This window comes from Alosa alosa, chromosome 2, assembly GCF_017589495.1.
Source record: "Alosa alosa isolate M-15738 ecotype Scorff River chromosome 2, AALO_Geno_1.1, whole genome shotgun sequence".
Taxonomy (NCBI): Eukaryota; Metazoa; Chordata; class Actinopteri; order Clupeiformes; family Clupeidae; genus Alosa; species Alosa alosa.
Window position 1 is genome coordinate 3,208,385 of NC_063190.1, and position 19,630 is coordinate 3,228,014.

The 19,630-nt window shown below is 40.5% G+C and overlaps 1 protein-coding gene across 1 annotated transcript; it reads right to left on the reverse strand.

Annotated features, from left to right (window-relative positions):
• Positions 1 to 567: 567 nt before the first annotated feature.
• lig3 (ligase III, DNA, ATP-dependent) lies at positions 568 to 12,695 on the reverse strand. The gene is made up of 21 exons (XM_048237962.1): positions 12,571 to 12,695; positions 11,235 to 11,808; positions 10,779 to 10,907; positions 10,222 to 10,431; positions 8,574 to 8,725; positions 8,173 to 8,339; positions 7,689 to 7,766; positions 6,701 to 6,869; positions 6,108 to 6,263; positions 5,775 to 5,906; positions 5,614 to 5,693; positions 4,910 to 4,997; positions 4,434 to 4,511; positions 3,428 to 3,551; positions 2,759 to 2,901; positions 2,579 to 2,653; positions 2,323 to 2,469; positions 2,043 to 2,193; positions 1,744 to 1,847; positions 1,540 to 1,623; positions 568 to 1,360 (listed from the first exon to the last, which is right to left on the reverse strand). The coding sequence occupies exons 2-21, from the start codon at positions 11,776 to 11,778 to the stop codon at positions 1,127 to 1,129; spliced, it is 3,045 nt and encodes a 1,014-aa protein (XP_048093919.1). The 5' UTR covers positions 11,779 to 11,808; positions 12,571 to 12,695; the 3' UTR covers positions 568 to 1,126.
• Positions 12,696 to 19,630: the final 6,935 nt, after the last annotated feature.

Consider the following 19,630-nt stretch of genomic DNA (forward strand, 5'->3'; position numbering starts at 1 on the left):
TAATGTTATGTTCTGCACTCTAACATACATTCTAAGGAGTATTTGTCTGAAAATGATACTGCTGTGGGCCTCACACTGAAAGCTTGGCAAACAAAGTTTAACAGAAACTTTTTTAAAAAAATTTTTTTTTAAAAGAATTCCCGCTGGTGCTTAGTTGCACTGTTATTTGTGGGCTTCCAGACTGGATGGGTAAAGGGAGTTGGACAGTGCATCACTTATAGTCAACAGTCGGGGGGCAGCCATGGCCTACTGGTTAGCACTTCGGACCTGTAACCGGAGGGTTGCCGGTTCGAACCCCGACCAGTAGGCACGAGCAAGCATGAGCAAGGCACCTAACCCCTTACTGCTCCCCGAGCGCCGCTGTTGATGCAAGCAGCTCACTGCGCCGGGATTAGTGTGTGCTTCACCTCACTGTGTGTACACTGTGTGCGTTTCACTAATTCACGGATTGGGATAAATGCAGAGACCAAATTTCCCTCACGGGATCTCAAAAGAGTATATATACTTATATATAGTCTCAAAATAATGATCAGCAATATCAGTTATACAAGAGCACATCACACTTCGTTTCTTCAGGATCAAAGCCATTCACAAAATGGTTTATTTCATCATTTACCATTCATTCAGTTAACATTCTTCATATAATTTGACCCATACAGAATAACAAAGAAAAACTACTAGACATGACAAACTACCCATTAATATCGCTTAATCTTCTAAATGAGTGTACATATACTTTTTGAAACCTTAATACCTCAAAACTACCAACTACTTCCAGAAAATAATCTACTTGATATCCATGCTGTAGCTAATACAGCAAAAATCGCACACCTGATCCCTAAAAACAAAATAAATATAAAGATTGAAGGATCTCTGCTCCTTATGTCTTCATGGTATCAAATCCCAGATAACAGGCATGTTTATGTGTTTTAAAAAAATCCCACCAACCGGGGCAGCTTACAATACTGACATTATACATGGTCATGAAAAACAATCCAGGATGCACTGGAAGAGATAGTATTGTTCATATGATGGAAGTAGTTTCTGAGGCAACCACTACTGTTGAAGGGCACTTTTATTCATCTGAAAAGCAGTTCATGTCTCCATTGGTCGACGCCCGCCCTGATCAGCAAGGGGGAACCACTCTCCTCTTGCGAATGCACTTCCAGATCCAGTTGGAGGTGACTTTCTGAGCCTGACTGTCTTCATCGGGGTCGGTTAGTGTGTGGGTAGCTGTGGCAGCGTCGTACTCTGGGACCAAGTCTCCGTCGTAGGCCACAAAGTAGCGCTGGAGTTTGTCGTAGTCCTGGATACCCTTTGGCAGGTAGAGCTTCACGCCACTGAAAATGTCCAGAAGCGTCTGCCGCAAACAATGACAAATGTTAAGAATACATGAAAGAAAATGCAACTTTTTATGTGTGTGTATGACACACGCACACATACCCCAAAACATCACACTGTACCGTGTACCCACATAATAAAGGAAGCACTGATGACATCTGCATGGCAAAGTTGAAGTTGAACTGAATGCTATCTCACCTTCTCAGGACCTGCTTCAATCACCTTGGTGGAGCTGCTCTTCCCTTTGCTTTGCCCATTGCTATGGACAACTTCAGTCTTAATCTGAAACGCGAGACCAAATAAACAAAGCAACTAATCAGCCTTGAAAGGGGGAATTTGGCGCATTTAGACATATATGAAATATTTAGTAAGTGCATAGGTTTGCAAGTGATGGAGCTGTACCTTCTTGCTGCTGTGGTCCTCTGCAGGCATCTTCCTCTTGGCAGGGGAGGGAGTGGGTGGGGGTTCTGATTTCACCTGCTTCGCCCGAGGAGCAGCACTGGCACCTGAGTATTGTAAAAAGAGCTTGATAACCCACAGCATTTGCATAATGAAATGAATACACAGCCAATGCACGATCCATGATGAATACATTTCAGTCGTCAATTTTAATAGCAAAACGAAAAAAAGTTTCCCACTATGAATGATGAATTCAGTAATAGCTTACTTTTTCCACAGTGACTTTGTAAGAGTCTACTCACGGGCTTTGCTGGGGGTGGGTTTAGCGTGTGATGTGGAGGGTGGAGAACTGCCACCACTGGCCCCACCAGAGGAGCTCCCATCATCCTTATCTTTGGCGTCGCCCGCAGTCACCTCAAAGTCGCAGCGCTCCTTCGATATGCGATAGAGTTCCTGGACACGAGAGAGGAAGCATGCGGATTAAAACCCTATGAAGACCTTCCTGACCCAGCTGTAAGGAATCTACTTTCAGCTGCATGTCTGGATTGATAGTACTGGTGTAGTAGGCATCACACACTGCACCTTCAGCTGAGGAAGGTTGGTGGCAGTCTTCCAGTCCTTATCGTCACGGATACGCGTGCAGCGCGGGAAGCGGATGGAGATTCCGTCGGCCGTGTGCATCTCCGACTTGGAAAACTCAGCTCCAGTGATCTCCCACACCGGTGCTTGCTGTTTATGAAATATTCAAAAATGTCAGGAGTGATAATTCCATTAAGACGTGTTTAAATGTCAAAGCACCAAATAATGATCCTCCCCACTTCCTTAAATGGATGCGCACCTCTGGGTCCCGGGTAATGAAATCTGGGTAATAGTTCTTAACAATCTTTAACCAGCCAGGGATTTTGCTTGGGTCCTGAAAACAAGGAAATAAAACAGTAAATGTCACTGGCCATGTTGCTGTGGACTGTTACTATGAAAGGTAATGCACAGAATGGCACTAGAGTCTTGGTTCCTCTACCTTGCTGATCTTAATCACATCCAGCTCCTTCTGAAGTCTGGCCAGAGTGGCGTCGTCATAGCCTCCAGAACACTTGGTCACTGTGCACCACTTCTTTGATGCAGGGTCATAGCAGCCCATCAAGAAACTGGACATTATTCCACCTGTGGAAAGACCAATATAATGGACTAATGTGGAAATCAACAGACAAGACAACAGGTTTGGAAATCTAAACTGAGGATTAATCACTGTTCACAACTGGCTCCAGTGACTATTTTGTAATAATATTTCATAAGGATTCATTTTAATGAAATGGCATAGTGGCATTTATAACATTATGCCAAGAGGTAAAGCAAAAAGGAAGACAAAGGAGGTAATACCTTTCAATTGGACAAATTAAAATAAAAAAAATCATTGGGCAAAAACATCTATTCCGGGAACTATTACAACAGACACTGATCTCCTTTGCAAGAAGCTAGATAAATGTATTAATCTGCAGCAGACTGTGCTTACACATCAAAAGATTTAAGATGGCTGTTTAAAAAGCCATTTGTTCAAAAGCAAGTTATGAAGGATGTTCACCACCAGAAAGAATGTTGAAGAGAAAATGCTGAGAGAATGTTGACCAAGTTATTCCACACAAATAGGGATGTGCTACCAGTCCCCAGGCTGTAAACGACTACAACGCACCATTTGAGCCTTTTCCATAGAAGGCTCCCAACACCACCAGGTCAGCTGTGTCCGCCATGGCACCCTCGTTCAGGTAGTCCTTCTTCACCTTCAACCAGTGGCGCTTCCCAGGCTCATAGGCACCCTGTCACAAACATCAGCAGATGTTATATGTGCAAAATAAATGTTGAAACGCATTGTGCTTGCTCTACCATTAAACAGCAAGTTCATTCACCATAACATATTGGAGTTTGTTCTTCATGGTACTGACAAGTTCTTTATCATCTCGAGAAGTGTGAATAAAGGGGGTCCTTTTAAGATTAAGAAAGTACAGAGGAATATGACCCATACCTTAAAGCTGCAGTTGGCAAGATTTTTTATCATATTCACTGAAACCGACACTATGCTCCGACAGAACAACATAAATCAGCCGCTTTTAGAAAAAAACCCGCACTTCTACCTCCACCTAGAGCCTGTTATTTGTTTTGCAAAAATCCACAGCTCCCGGTTCTTCTGGTCCAATCAGAGCAGGGCTGTGTGAGATCTGACTGTCAATCACAGTCTGGTGCTGTCTGGTGCGCACTGACGAGCACAAACTCGATGAGAGGGTGCTCGGTGGTAGTGGGGAAGGGGCATGAGAGTTGTAAACATTAAACATTTTGGCTAAGTCCCCTCAATCTGTCAACTGCAGCTTTAAAGGAGAATTTTAGCGATTTTTCACATAGATCTCAGTTTCTCGAGGTCACCGAGTACTGTCGGTAGGAAAAAAAAAAACGATGTTAATGCCCCCAGAGTATAGCACTGTGCTGGCAGCTCTAGTTGTTGGCTGCAGCAACTCGAGGTAGGTAGGTAGATTGTTTTTTTTGTTTTTTCATACCGACAGTACTTGTGACCTCGAGAAACAAAGATCTGTGAAAATCGATGAAATTCTATTTGAAGAAAGTACAGATGAATGTGACCCATACCTTCAGTCATCCTAACTGAAGTTCATAGTGCAGATATGAGCGCTGTGTTGTGAGTGACTAACCTTGAGGTCCTTCAGCACCAGGCCTTCCAGTCCCTCTCTGATGACACGGGTGATCATCTCCGCTAGATCTGATGCTCTCTGTGAGAAAAAACAACACCGTCAAGCAAGTCAATTAGATTAGTTTAGTTTATTAGTTTAGTTGACAGGGACCATGTACAGAACTAGTTCTATACCAGAGTTAGCTAGTTAGCTAATTTGCATCTGCAATTCATTTCACAACGAGGGTACATTTTCAAGAAAATGTAAAATGTGGCAGGGGATGCTTCTTTGCCAGTTGGAAGAGAGCGAATGTGAAAAGTGAATAATTGTTAACACTGGAATCAGTCAGTGAAATCAGATTGTAGACATTTACCCAGTATTCATTGTATATCTATGACCTTAACAAGACAACCAATTGATAACCTAAATGAATACATTTTATAGTTTTTAAATGAAATATTCCTGAAAAAGAGGGTGCAGGTGTGTAGAACACTTACTGTAACATGTTTCATTTCTGAAAACAATATCCTGTTTGGAACCTCAACCATGTTGTCATGGAGAAACTTTCTTCGTTCACAAAGAGGCCTTAATAGAAAAGGAGGGTAGTAAAGAGTACGTCATCTCGTTGCACCACGAGCCGAAAAGGAAATGAACAACATGTGACCCAATGTGATCATCAAATCAATATTGAGGTGAAATGTCCCTCTCTGGATTGCAGTCACATTTCCGAGAATTAAATAAAGGTTCAATGAAAAGGATTAGTGTACGCCCCGTGGTCTACACTTTACAGTAATCAGATACATGACCAATCAAATGCACAAATAAAAGATTAAATGACCCCCTTGCAGGAAAGGGAGAGAGAGAGAGACATGTTCTTTTTTTACAGATCTGAAAAGCATGCACTCCACACCAGCCAGGGGAACTAAAACCTCTCTTGGATGTAAGAAGGAGGAGGATATCCACTATAAACTTTATGAGTACAGCTAGGAGGCCAATTTATAGGGAACGGGCAAGCTTTGTTGCCAACAGCAAGCCCACTGAAGACTCCACTCAGTGAGAGTCACAGCATTAATTACATGTGAAAACCTGGCTCCAGAATCACAGCATTTTTCCAATGGCGTAAATGGCCTTGTCCAATTTCAGTGGTTAGCAGAGTGAGAGATCATGCAAAGTGACTTGTAATGAAATGACTGATACTTACTTATCCATCAGGCTCACGCCATTAAAGAAGATGCAGTCAAAGACGAACAGGCACACACAGGCATCTTGGAAGGCAGCTTTCTGCAACAGAATATGGACACGTAAAGCTTTTCTGTGCACTTGACTGAAGTACTGCACTGCTCAAGTTCTCAACTGTGCTACCTTGTGCACTCCCAGTGTTCCAAAGGGCAGGGGTTTACTGGTATTGGTATCAATGAGAAGAACCTCAGCATCCAAAATCATACTGTGGCCCCCAACAAAAGCTTGAGGGATGAACTCTTTGAAATGTGCCACCTGAAAAAGACCAGCATTAAGTACCTCTGTACCTCATAAACATTTATTCCTTACTATGTTGTCTATATACTTTAGTTGTAGGACTAAGGTGAATCTAGTCTTTTTTAATCAGTGGTAAGTGTAGGGATCCATAGTGTGTATATGGCTTGTCCTGAGCTTTATTATTTTACCATTGTTTTTTACCAAGAGTTCTTTACTGACCTTGTGTGGGAGCACTGGTTTGAGACTGCGGCTGAAATAGCTGAAGTGATCTCCATTTTTGTGGACCTGCACACGCTCACCATCATATTTGATCTCGGAGTACATCCCGTTGGGGCATTTCTTCATGGCCATTGACACAGATTTACAGGCCTCTGCCTGCGGAAGGAAAGAAAAAGCACTCCTTACTTTAAACCGAACTGCCATTTATTTTCATAAAGCAGTGTTCCAACATCTTAGCGATACTTTCGAAGTGGCCTGGTAGGGAGGTAGGTAGACAGTTGGACAGTGCCCCACAAAAGTGCATGAAACATTAACAGTGGTGTCAGTGGCATCATGTGTAAAATGCTGTCAAACTGTCAAGAATAAAACTACCTTTTTACTTCATTCTTCTTTCTGATTAAAGCAATTATCTGATTCTGATTCATTGGGCTATTGTGGTTAATACACGGGCGATGTCAATACACGGTATACAGGACGCGGCTACTACACACGGCTATTACTGTACTGCCAGATAGCACCTCAACAATCAACTAATTCAACAATCAGAATTGTTCTAGCTCTCCATTAATGAAAAGCATGCATATAGTGCTTACCAGCATGGGCTGCACCGGGGTCATGAGGGTGGCCTCCACGCTCAGACTCTTGCGGGGCCCGGTGCCATTGGAGGCATCCTGCTGGTTCCGCAGCACTCGCTCAATGACATCACCCAGGTTCCGCGAGGCTTTGAAGGCGTCGTAGGCATTGGGGTCCACAGCGTCCAGCCTATGATAGGACACAAACAAAGAACATCCAATGGTAAAATGATGATGTATTACATATTCTGTTGTACTGTACTGTGTGCTTTTTTGAACACATTATCATCATTATTATAATTATTATTATTGTTGTTACAATTATCCTCCTCCTCATCATCATAATCATCATTCAAATGGTTTTAATGGTATAAAGGAGTAAAGTAGTATGAATGCATAGAACAGGATTCCCACTCTAAGTCTAAATTTCATGACTTCTCTGACAAAAAAAAAAAATTTCCATGACCTATGATGAATGGTACAATAAACTGACCAAAGAGCAGCTGCGTAGCGCTCAAACATCTTTGACTTTTTTTAAAGCGGAAGATGAATAAATGGGGATTGAATTAAGAAAGTTGGGCTAACTATAACCACTCAAGAAAGCAGTAAAACTAATACCAGATACAGACCAATTCTGAGTGGAAACATATTTGTATTAATGCATTTTAGCAAGTAAATTATAAACTGATACAGCAAAATTCCCTGATATTCCATGACTTTGCCCAAAATATGATAAAATTCCCTGACTTTCCATGTCTGGAATAGACTTTATCAAAATTCCATGATATTCCAGAAATTCCATGACTCGTGAGAACCCTGATATAACTACACATCTTCACATCTGCATCAAAATAAAAAATAAAAAACAATGGCCCTGAAATACAGGTGCAGTAACAGTTTCATTTGTTAAATTACTCCGTAATAATTTGCTTGGGTCAAAAGCACATAATCTCTGTGTCTGTTGTGGCTGCTGTGAGATTAGTAGCCAGTGTATTTTGAGCTCACTTACACGTGCTTTGCTCCTGAGTTTATTTTCAAATCATGCTTCACAAGCCTGATGATACACTTCAGATCATTTCCAGTGCATCTGAAAAGAGACAGAAAAGAACCATGTAGGGATGCTGCTGCTGCACAAGCCCCACGGAGGGATACATTCTCATGCAGATTAACTGATACACAATCCTTTGTGTTATGGTCCATTTCTCCAAAACACAAAGGAAATCATGGTTGTTGCCCTGAGACAACATCTTTTCACCCCGGGAAAGTATGAAAGACCTTGGCAAGACAAATGATGCATTTTAATAGGGATTTAAAGGTGAAAGGAATTCAGATCAGTTCTTCGACCATTGAGATTGCTGCTAACTGGTTTCAAATAATTTGCACAAAGGCATCAACTGTAACTGAAAATATATTTATATTCACAAAGGATCATTTTGAACTGAGCTTCCGTTTGTAAACAAATGTAGAAAAATATACTAAGTATGTTGGCTCACTTTTTGGCTATGTCCTGTAGCTCATTCTGCTGTTCATCTTCCTTGGTCAGTTGAGCCAGACGGGTCAGTGAGGCGTCGACCTCTTGAAGGGTGAGAAGACTCTTGTTTGAAGGCGGGAAGGACTTACTGTCCTCAAAAAACATCCGCACGGTTTCCGACACGTCCCCCTTAACAAGTCAACACAATCTTATTTCAGTCATACAAGCTGAGGCTCACTTAAGATAATTCCAGAATTGGCTTAAAGTAACAAAAGTACTGCCAGACTGAATGCTTTCTCTATTGTACTTGTTCAGCTATACTACAAACACAGCTGTATTAGAAACAGCTAACATCAGCATTGGACTTTTAGCATTGGTTCTAATTTTGCAAACCAAACATGCATATTAAGACGGTAGACTGACCTGTTCCAGGTCACGGACCATTTCATCCTGGTTGCAGTTTAATATACGGCTGAACAACTTCACAATCTGCTTGTCATTTAGATTGTAAACGTTCTTTACCACTCCCGGGAGAAGCAGCTTCACAGTGAGGTACAAGTCTCCTTTAAACTTATCTGACAAGTACAGAGAAGAGCAGATTGACAAACGCAGTCAACAACAACAAAAACAAACATATAAAACATCAAAAACCGATCGACTGTCACAAGAGGAGGACATCAGTAGAGTTGGCCGTCTTTCATGTGGTCCAGCACACATTTGCATTAACACTATTGTAAGAATGTGGCCATAATACGCGTTTCAGGAGACCTCTCAAGGGAAGTTCACACCTGTAATCAGTACTTCCAGGTGACACCAGAGGGGTATTTCACAAAACCTAGATAAGGGATTAAGCTGGGATTTTTAGGCTATCCTGGATGAATTTAGCCTCGACTTTCACAAAAGAGATGGTGCATAAGTTACCATGGGGATTTATTCTCTGCACCTAGCCTGGTCCCTACCAGGCTAACAGCCAAGATAAGTTAATTCTAATGGTAATTATGTTGTCTTATTGGTTGAGCTAGCTGTCATTCACATCAGACCTCCGTGTTAATTTTTAAGGAGCTTTATTCCATTTATAAACTATTTGCTAAATGTATTTGCTTGCAAAACAAAAAACAGATTGTCTGCCTACTACCATATGGTTATTATATTAATTGTGATAGCCTTATGATTATTAACATAGGCCTAGGTACTCATTTTTTGCTTATTTTATCGTTAGACGTTTGATGAATAGCCTACTGTAGTTGATTAGAAGTGGAGGGGCAAGTTTTCGAAGGTATTTTCAACTATAATATTAAGGTATATCATACCATGTGCATCTTTGCAGTGGCAAGTGGCTTTCTTATTGACGTTGCGTGCCAAGACAAGGTAGCACTCACACGTGGGTGCATACGTAAATTTGCATTCAGTTGGTCTACCATGCCTACTCCTGCTGTTTTACCGAAATAGCCATGATTCCCCATTCCAAAAAGGACAACTTTACTTCATTGTGAGTCTATATCAAAAGCGGTTGTTCACTTTGTGTGAATGACATATTTTCTGCGTCTTTTTTATTCCAACCATGGGCACTTTGGAGCAGAAACGAGAACGCACACATCCTGAATTACTTACACCTGGCTTGACATAGTCGCTCCTACTCATCCTGGATTGGCATTAGTGAAACGAGTTGAGCTAGGATGACCAGACAACACTATGTCAAACCTCGCTTTATCACTTATCTTGGATGTCTTAATTCTGCCTTTGTGAAATACCCCTCAGGTGAGAACAATGGTTCGTTCAAATTGCTTGAACAGAGGCGAATATGTTTTCTCTGAACTGTTAAATTTGAATGATTTTGTGTAAACATTCCATCTCAATTGTAAACCATAAAGCATCCTGCTATGCATGTTCTCCTCAAACTGTTATAGTATTTGCTAATGTTTGCCTGTTAGCCATTCTGAATGCACCTCAGGCTCTCACTTGTCTTGTGCCAAAGAAAAACGTTTCACCTTCAACACAAAAGTGTGGCAAGTCTTACACACCATTAGATTCAGACAAACAAACCACAAAAGTTAACGAGTTTCTGAAGTACCTCCACCACTGCCTTTCTTCAGGAAGTTCTGTATGATCTGAGTCTTGGTGTTGTAACTGGAGTGCTCTGCCACCATGGCGCACAGCTTGCGGAACTCCCGCAGAAGACAGTCCTTATGGTTGGGGTCACACAGCTGAGTGGACAGGGCACTGCCCTGGCTTGGTTTCATTGCAGACGGCCCCGGACTGGCAGAATTACCAGCCTTGGTAGCTAGATAGGTAGAGATAGAGACAGATCTACTTTATTCATCCCCTCAGGGAAGGGGAAATACAGTGTTCCAGCAGCCAGAAAAGCACACAATGTGTATTCTTATTATTTGTTTATTAGCTATGAGTCATCATCAAACATCAAACATAGCATTAGTGTTTGTTACACATCAAAATCCAGTAATCAGCTGTAGAGGGAAATAAAATGTTGTTTATTTTTTATAAGTATGGTGAGTGTTTGAGGGTAATACATATTTAATCTAAAAAAGCTCATGAAACTAAAAACTGTGTTTTGCACTCCAAGAAGCTAATACAAGTCCATGGCATTAACAATGCAAACACGGTTCATACCTGTGAAGCCTGAGAACTTCCGAGGAGCATTAAGGGATGGGTCAGCAGGTGGGGCAGAGAGCTGCCCACTGGTGTTTAGCTTCGCCTGTACTTTCTTCTTTGGGCTCGCATTGGTTTTGGCAGCAAGGTCTGTAAGATGCCAAAGAGAGTTAGAAAGGGGGGAAATCAGCCTTCACCTTTAAACACAAATCTGTGTGTTGTGCTATTCAGAACAAACATTATCTCTTCTATAACCTCACTTTGGAGTCAGGTTTCAAAATCATTAAAAACTACAATTTGCACCACAATAGCTCAACAGCTGGCTTATCACACCATTTTGCCAGTTGGGCTGTCAAACAACATTGCTGTGCAGCAATGTTTAAAACACATTTCTAGTATATTCTATGTCAAAGCATTTCTTTCCCTTATGTAGATGACCTTTAGACTTCAGAAGGCAAATTAGAAAGAGTGCTATACCTGAAACGAGTTTATTAATAAGATCTTTGTCGTCATCCTGAAGCTCTTCCCACCCCTCCAGGTCAGTGATGTCTTCGATTTTTTTGGTGGTGGCCCTCGCTCGCTCTAGCTTCTCGAAGATGCACTTCACGTGGTACCACTCTTTCATCTCTCCAGCAGACTCGCTGAAGGGGTTGGGCACAATCTTGCCGATGCGCACCAGTCCCTTCATGATCTTGTCCTTGCACTTCTTGCAGCCTGCAGTACCACGTTTGGCATATTCCACACAGAACCTCTGCTCTGCCATGTCTGGCCTCTCGGAGAGTCTCTGGGGCCACGAAAGATGAATATAAAACCTTGAGGACGTGCCAAACTTTCGAGATGGCGGGATACGATCAAAGCAGTGGTAATGACTGGGATGACAGCCCCAGTGAAGAGTCGGTGGATGAGGGTACTGAGGGAAATACTGAGTGCTGCCAAATCGCCAGATAATATGTTCTCTCAATAAGGTGGCAGCTGGATTCCTGATGGTGTGTAATGCCTTGCGAAGGCAAATGCTATGCATCCAGTCAAAAAAGTCCTGGTACCTTGATACCTATAATAAGACATAATAGGCACAAATGGTAACATTTTTGAAGAGAATCAAAGACGAAAATTACATGAATACATAGCCTACTTAGGCTATATTATTAAGTGAGGCAGTGAGGGTGATTGATGTTGGTAACAAGGAATTGCACCACAGCCATGACATTATAAAATAAACTGAGATCTGATTAACCCAGTATGCATCTTGAAAACTAATCGCTCAAAATAAAAATGCGTAGCCATCTACACTTGGCTCATCCAAGCAGAGCAATTCTCAGGGCGAACACTTCCAGTAACGTGTAGACCTAAGCTAACTAGCATGGGGAAGTAGTCATTGGGGTTAGTGGTCGAAATGACGAGTCTACATAATCAGTTCTGAACGAACGGTCACAAAGATTACAAATCAAACGGATCATAGGTTAACAGTGCATTATACGGAAGATAGAGGAGACAATGCAAAGGAGACTACTGCAGGAGGTCCTGACTCCTGTGTATATATAAAATATCAACACCAAGAAAATGTCATGGTCAAAATAGATAGCACCCGGTCATTAGTTGCTGGTGACAACTGCTATGCCGCAGCTTTGAAAAATAACAGCATGCTTGACGTTACACGATGTATGCAGCAGATGTTGTAACTCTTTGTTGAATGGTGAAGCTAGCAGTCTTGCTATGAAGGCTAACATGCTGGCAGTGTTTTCAAGACTGTGCGAGCTTTCTAAGTAATGTGAGGTAGGCTATCCATCACTGGTAGCATTACTGGACTATTTACCTGGTTCCTGACTGTGGCTTGATGCACATTCGAAACCTACAGCTTTGGTTTAGCTGTACAGAATATGTGTGTTGGTCCCGCAGTGTGCACAATGTACACAGAGTCCAACTCCCTTTAACACACGCATTTCCTCTTTGTTCGGAGGAGTTTCCTGTGCATTGCGCATGTGCAGGACTGGAAATTATACGGTATGCCGACAATTATATCACTGATAGAGTGAGTTTATGCTCATACATACACAGGTAAAAGTCATCCTCGATTTTAATGTGTAGGTTAGGTTTCTTTTAGAATGCGTCTATTTAAATAGCGTAGGCCTATACTTTAACATTAAAACAGATTCGGACAGAAAATTATCTTAATAATATGAAGACCAGTGACTCATTGTAACCTAAATCAATGTAGCCTACTTACATAGCCTGTATAGCCTACTGTAAATAGCCTATATAAGCCTATGTATAGGCCTAGGCTTGATAAGTAGCCTACTTACTACAAACAAGTCTTGTTGGAAAACATAATGGTGTGTGGCTTAACTGTTTAACACTATTTGCTATTCTCCTTTATTTCCATTGTTTTCATTAGGCTATTGATTGAATTGACATTGTTGTTTATCATTGCTATTCTCCTTAATGTAGTCTGACCAACATTTTAAATTGTTCACTGTTAAATGTAACTATTGTATTGTTTTTTATTTGTATGTTGCTTTGGTTAAGCATCTGCCAAATCCCATAGGAGCAGGCCCATGTTGGACTATTGTCCTCTGTTCCTTAATTCTGGTGTTGTATTTCTGCTGAGTTTGTATGATTAAGGCCAGAACAGTAGTCCACTAACTTAGCTGTTCTATAATAAGAGTACCCTGACCCTTTATGTCCTTTCTGATTGAGAACACAAGACTCATTAAGAGTTGAGTTGATTTTTATCCCTATTCTGAGTTTATGGTCCCATTTTGAATCTTAATTGATTTTAAGATTCTTCTGATTACTTTTAAAGCTCTACATGGCCTGTCTCCCAACTACACATCTGATCTCCTAGTACCTTATACACCTGTGCGTACTTTAAGATCATCTGGTAGTGGTTTCCTAACTATTCCTAAGGTCAATCTCAAAACTAAAGGGGAGAGAGCCTTTAGTGTCAGGGCACCTAGGCTCTAGAATGACCTGCCTGATGAAATCAGGTCAGCCAAGTCAGTATGCTCTTTTAAATCCCTCCTTAAAACAAATCTTTACAAGCAAGCCTTCCTTAGTTTTGTTTAAGTAATATACTTCATTTTGTGTTAAGTTTATTAAGTTTTATTTCAGTGTCAAGTTTTATTTCAGTAAGTTTTATTTCAGTGTCAAGTTTTATTTCAGTAAGTTTTATTTCAGTGTAAGTTTATTTTCCTTTTTCAAATTTATGTTAAGTTCTAATTGAATTAATATATATTATTTGATTGTTATATTATTATGTCTTATTTGCATTTTCATTTATGTTGATATTGTACAGCACTTTGTAACTTTGTTTTGAAAAGTGCTATATAAATAAAGATTATTATTATTATTATATTATTATTTGATTTGTGTTAAAATTAGGTTATTCTGACTAAAGTTGAGCATGTTGGCCTAGAGTTTGTTATTTTCATAAAATCAAAAAGGCATCATTTAACACTGGGGTGTCTTTGTCTTTGTGTGTCATAAGCATCTTTGTGAATTATGATTGATTGTACTTTACATATATGTCATATAGAATATCATATGATCATTGGCAAGGTGTCAGTTAGTGTAGGCCTATCACATGTTCCCAAACACAATAGAAAAGCAATGCAGAGTGAGAGAAAGAAGCAAACAGTTTTTCCTTTAATGGATTTCCCCACTTTTACACATGGGATGAGCTTGAAACCTGTTAATTTCCTTAGAAGGAAATTAGCAGGATAAAAAAGTGACTTTTAGTGGACAGACAAAGCGCACTATAATTAACACCACTTTAAACCAGATAACTCGGACACAATGAAAAGTAATGGAGGGTGCCGGAATAGATTAATTGCCACTCTGAGATCAGTGCTGCATCAGAAAGGAAAAGAAAGAGGAGAAAACATTGTGAGCATGGCAGAGTTCACTTACATAACAAGTGAAGTGCAGATATTTTGAAAGCTGGAGGTGGACATTTAGTTAATCAATATTACTGCATTAAACTTAGGTGCTAGCTTGATATTTCCCACAGGAAATACAATGCTCCCAAGCTTGCAAATAGGGCATACATTTATTTTTTTTTCTTGGGTTCTGGTTTCCGACCGACCCTGTCAATTTATGTGCGACCCAAATTTTTTTATGAGCTTGGGGAAGAAATAACACTAAATAGTCTAGGCTACATTAAATAAATCCACAAATAAAAGGCGAACTATAATTACATTAATTACCCCTTGCATTATGTATAGGGATGAGCGTATTCTATCTTTTACAAAGTAGCCTATGCACAGCTGTTCACGAAGACGATTGTTTTCGTCACTTACCAAGGCACTCGCAATTTTGTCCAAACACCAGTGCCGGACAGTAACGGAGTACATTTACTTGAGTACAGTACTTGAGTACAATTTTGAGGGATCTGTACTTTACTCGAGTATCATTTTTGGGGAGTACTCATGACTTTACTCAAGTACATTTGAGAGGCAAATATTGTACTCTTTACTCCACTACATTTCTATCCATAACCGTGAGTACCCGTTACTTCTTCTAAAAAAAAAGAAAAATCTCGGAAACCCTCAATTTGTTGTTTCCCTCTCAAACGTGATTGGATTGTGCAGGCACCACTGGATGTGCACCACAGCCTATCAGCAATCACCTTTGCCTTTCTGCCAAAGTCAACTCCATGGTCAGATTTAGATAAGAGACGAAACCATAGACGAAACAATAGAAGAAAGACGCAGCAGGTCCATCCCAGGAATGTGCCAACCTGTGGCCCCACCTCACCAAACTATTTCAGTTTTCTGAACAAGTTAATGATAGTTTTCGCTTCAAGTGTTTCAATTACAAAGTAGTATTTTGTATTTTAAATACGTATTTTATATACATGTATTAGAAATACTGCCCATCCCTGGCGACGTGGTAAAAAGATGAAAATGACTTGATTTTACTTTAAAAAAAATTTACATTCTCCAAGGTATTAACATTAACATTTTTCATAACTCCATCAGTGTTTCCCACATTGACTTATTTGTGGCGGCCCACCACAATATCAACATTGACCACCACACAATGATTTTCCAGGTTGTACTAAATTGTGCTTAAATCTGGTTAGCATCATAACCACGCTGTGCTAATTTGTTAAAAACTGTTGTATTCAAGTTAATTTTGCAAACCAACCACCACAAATGGAATTTAATTCTGTGGGAAACACTGTCCATGTAGGACGTTTCTATAAATGTAAGCATTGTGGTAGTAGTAATGCAATATTTAGAAAATGTAGGCTACTCTTGTACTCTTGATACTCAAGTACTTTTAAAAACAAGTACTTCAGTAGGCCTACTTTTACTTAAGTAAACATCTGACTGTTGTACTTTTACTTGTACTTGAGTAAAATTTAGCAAAGGGTATCTGTACTTTTACTCAAGTAATGAAGCTGTGTACTCTGTCCGCCTCAACACCGCAACTTTTTCGCAAATTTGACCAATCATCGTAGTTTCACCGTGAAATTTCACCTACCACAACGGTCCCTCGCGCAGAATATTGAGCCAGATGCCACACTTCTGCACCTTCTGCATATGACACCAAAGCAGGGGCGTAGATTTGCGTGGGGACTGAAGGACGTGTCCACACCAATGTCACATTACGACTGAAATGTCCCCACCAATATTCAGGTTGAAATGGGGAAAAAAGTGCTCACATGCGCTACACAAAGAGTTAATAACCGTCTTGTAGGCTAAAAATGAACACCGTTTTGAAACATGTAGCCAACTTCCCAGCTAGCACAGTTACATTGCCAGTACGTTGCTGCAATGTAACTGAATGACCCAAAATACATTGCCACAACGTCGTATCCAACGTTGCCACAACATGCAAAGTGAAGGTGAGAATTAAGTAACCGCTTACGTCACTCCTCAACGTTGCCAACCGTAACTGCAACATTAAGTTACGTTGCAGCAACGTGGAATTGAAAGGTGCCGTTTCGTAACCGTAACGTAAGTTACCAACGTCGCCAGTCCTTAACAACAACTTCAGGCAACATTGCGGCAACGTCGCAAGTGAAAGGTTTCATTACATAACCGCAACGTAACTTGCCAATCCGTAACCGCAACAATCATAAAATTATAGTACGAGCCTTACATGACAACTACCCTTCTTACAGCACTTGTACATAGGCCAATTAATACCTGTTGGCACAACGAATGCTTTGATCCGGGTGATATTACTGTTACTGTGGGACAGAGACAACCTATGTAACATCAGATCACATCTTCATGGTTATCCATTTTGCTATTAATTACATACAGTCTATATATGAACTTTCCTTATTTGTGTAGCTGATTTTCAACCATTCAGGCTTATGTCCTCCAACAAGATACACAATGAAATTGTCAGCTGGACTTTTATACTGGGTTAGAACTAGTAGTTTCACGTCCACGGTTTCTTTTTTTTTTTTTACTAACTATTCAATTTATTGTTCAAAACATCAGTAAGAGTTGAGCCTAAGCTAAACTGTTTCAACCATATTGTTTCAAAATCAATAACAATAATAGCCTATACACGAGGCAACTGACTTGCAATGCATGCTGGGAAGCAAACCTCAACATGAAATAAGAGACACCTTAGGCTACATTAGTTCCCCCCCTCATTATGAAATACTTTTTACAGTTTTTCACTGTTTTTCTCAGTTGCTAAAACACTAAAACCCATTGGCTGAAGAAGGTTTTCAGTTGCCTGAACTCATTTAGCTAATTGTTCAGTCTGTTGTCAATACCTTAAACCATTTCACATGGTAAAACACAATTTGCAGATCCCACTTACACTTTTCAGCAAAACTCTAAACACATTCGCATTCTCAAAACACATTCTGAACTCTAATGCACATGTCATCCATACTGGTAAACACAAGTGACAACAATTACAGTTTTTTTTCAATTGCTAAAACACAATTTCTGAAACTTTGCTCCATTTTCTTAAAGCATTAAACACAAAACCCTATTTACAAGCACTATTTACAAAACCTCTGACTCCTCTTGCAAAATCAAACTTTAAGCCTCAAAACAGGAAACATCAAGTAGAAATTACTACTTTGCTTTGCTCTTTGCATTTTTTGTTTTTCCTCCTCCTTGTACCTCTATTTTTACAGTATCCTGCATCTCACAAACTTGTCCTTTGATTCTTGTTCTTTGTTGATATGAACTTGCACTAGTCAAAATCTATTGAGCAGTCAGTACTGTAAACAAATGGAAAGCACAATGTTCAGGGCCATACGATTTGTTTACAGTATTGTACAGTATACAGCCTACAATGCACTGTACTACAGTGTCCAATAAAAATCCTCTTTCTTGCCATCCTCCCCTTCCTCCTCATCCCCCACCTTGCATATGCACTCGTCCTCTTACATAGTTTCTTCTATCCATTTTCATTCCCACCTTCAGCAACCTGTTTGCTTTCTGAACTGGCGTATATTGGTTTTGTCACATCATTTGAAACAAGTGAAATCAATTTTGAGTGGTTGTGTTTAATCGATGACATGTGTATGTCTATTTCTATTTCATTTTTACCACTTGTGTTTACCATAATGGATACAGTACATGAGCATTAGTGCAGAATGTGTTTTGAGAATGAGTGTGTAAAGTTTTTCTAAAAATTGTGTTTTACCATGTGAAATGGTTTAAGTTATTGACAACAGACTGAATAATTAGCTTAATGAGTTCAAGCAACTGAGAACTTTCTTCAGCCAATGGATTTTAGTGTTTTAGCAATTGAGAAAAACTGTAAGTACTGTAAGATGTTACATGTAATGTACAAATACTGAATATATCACCACATATGTATTGTGCATACATTGTATGTGCATGGTCTCATATATACATATATATTGTAACATATATTGTGCATATATGTTACAACATATATGTACATATATCTTTACAAATATTACCAATACATTTTCCCATATACATCTGAGTACATTATGGTGGATATTTGGGGCAGTCATGGCCTACTGGTCAGGACATGAAACCGAAGGGTTGCTGATTCGATCCCCGACCAATAGGTAAAATGCTGACCTGATCACGATGTTGTGGCACCATTCTTCATGGTAGCAAATGGCAACATCATCAGCTGACTACTAGTTCACAATGTTGTGGCAACATCACTCACAATACTACATGGCAACGTCATCGGCTGACGTCGCAGGGACGGTTCCCATGGCACCAAATGGTAACGTCATCAGCTGACCAGTTCACAACGTTGGGTCAACATCACTCACAGTACTACATGGCAACGTCATCGGCTGATGTCGTGGTGACGTTTCCCACGGCATCAAATGGCAACGTCATCAGCAGACCCGTTTACAACGTTGTGGCAACATCACTCCAAATACTACATGGCAACCTCATCGGCTGACATCGCCGGTACATTTCCCACAGCACCAAATGGCAACGTCATCGGCTGACCTAATCACGATGTTGTGGCAACATCACTCCAAATACTATATGGCAACATCATCGGCTGACGTCGCCGGTACATTTCCCACAGCACCAAATGGCAACGTCATCGGCTGACCTAATCACGATGTTGTGGCAACATCACTCCAAATACTACATGGCAACATCATCGGCTGACGTCGCGGGGACGTTTCCCACGCAACCAAATGTCAACGTCATCAGCTGACCCGTTTACAACGTTGTGGCAACATCACTCCAAATACTACATGTCAACGTCATTGGCTGACGTCGCGGGGACATTTCCTGATACTAAATGGCAACGTCATCAGCTGACCTGATCATGATGTTGTGGCAAAATCACTCACAATACTACATGGCAACGTCATAGGCAGACGTCGCGGAAACGTTTCCCACGGCACCAAATGACAATGTCACCAGCTGACCTAATCACAATGT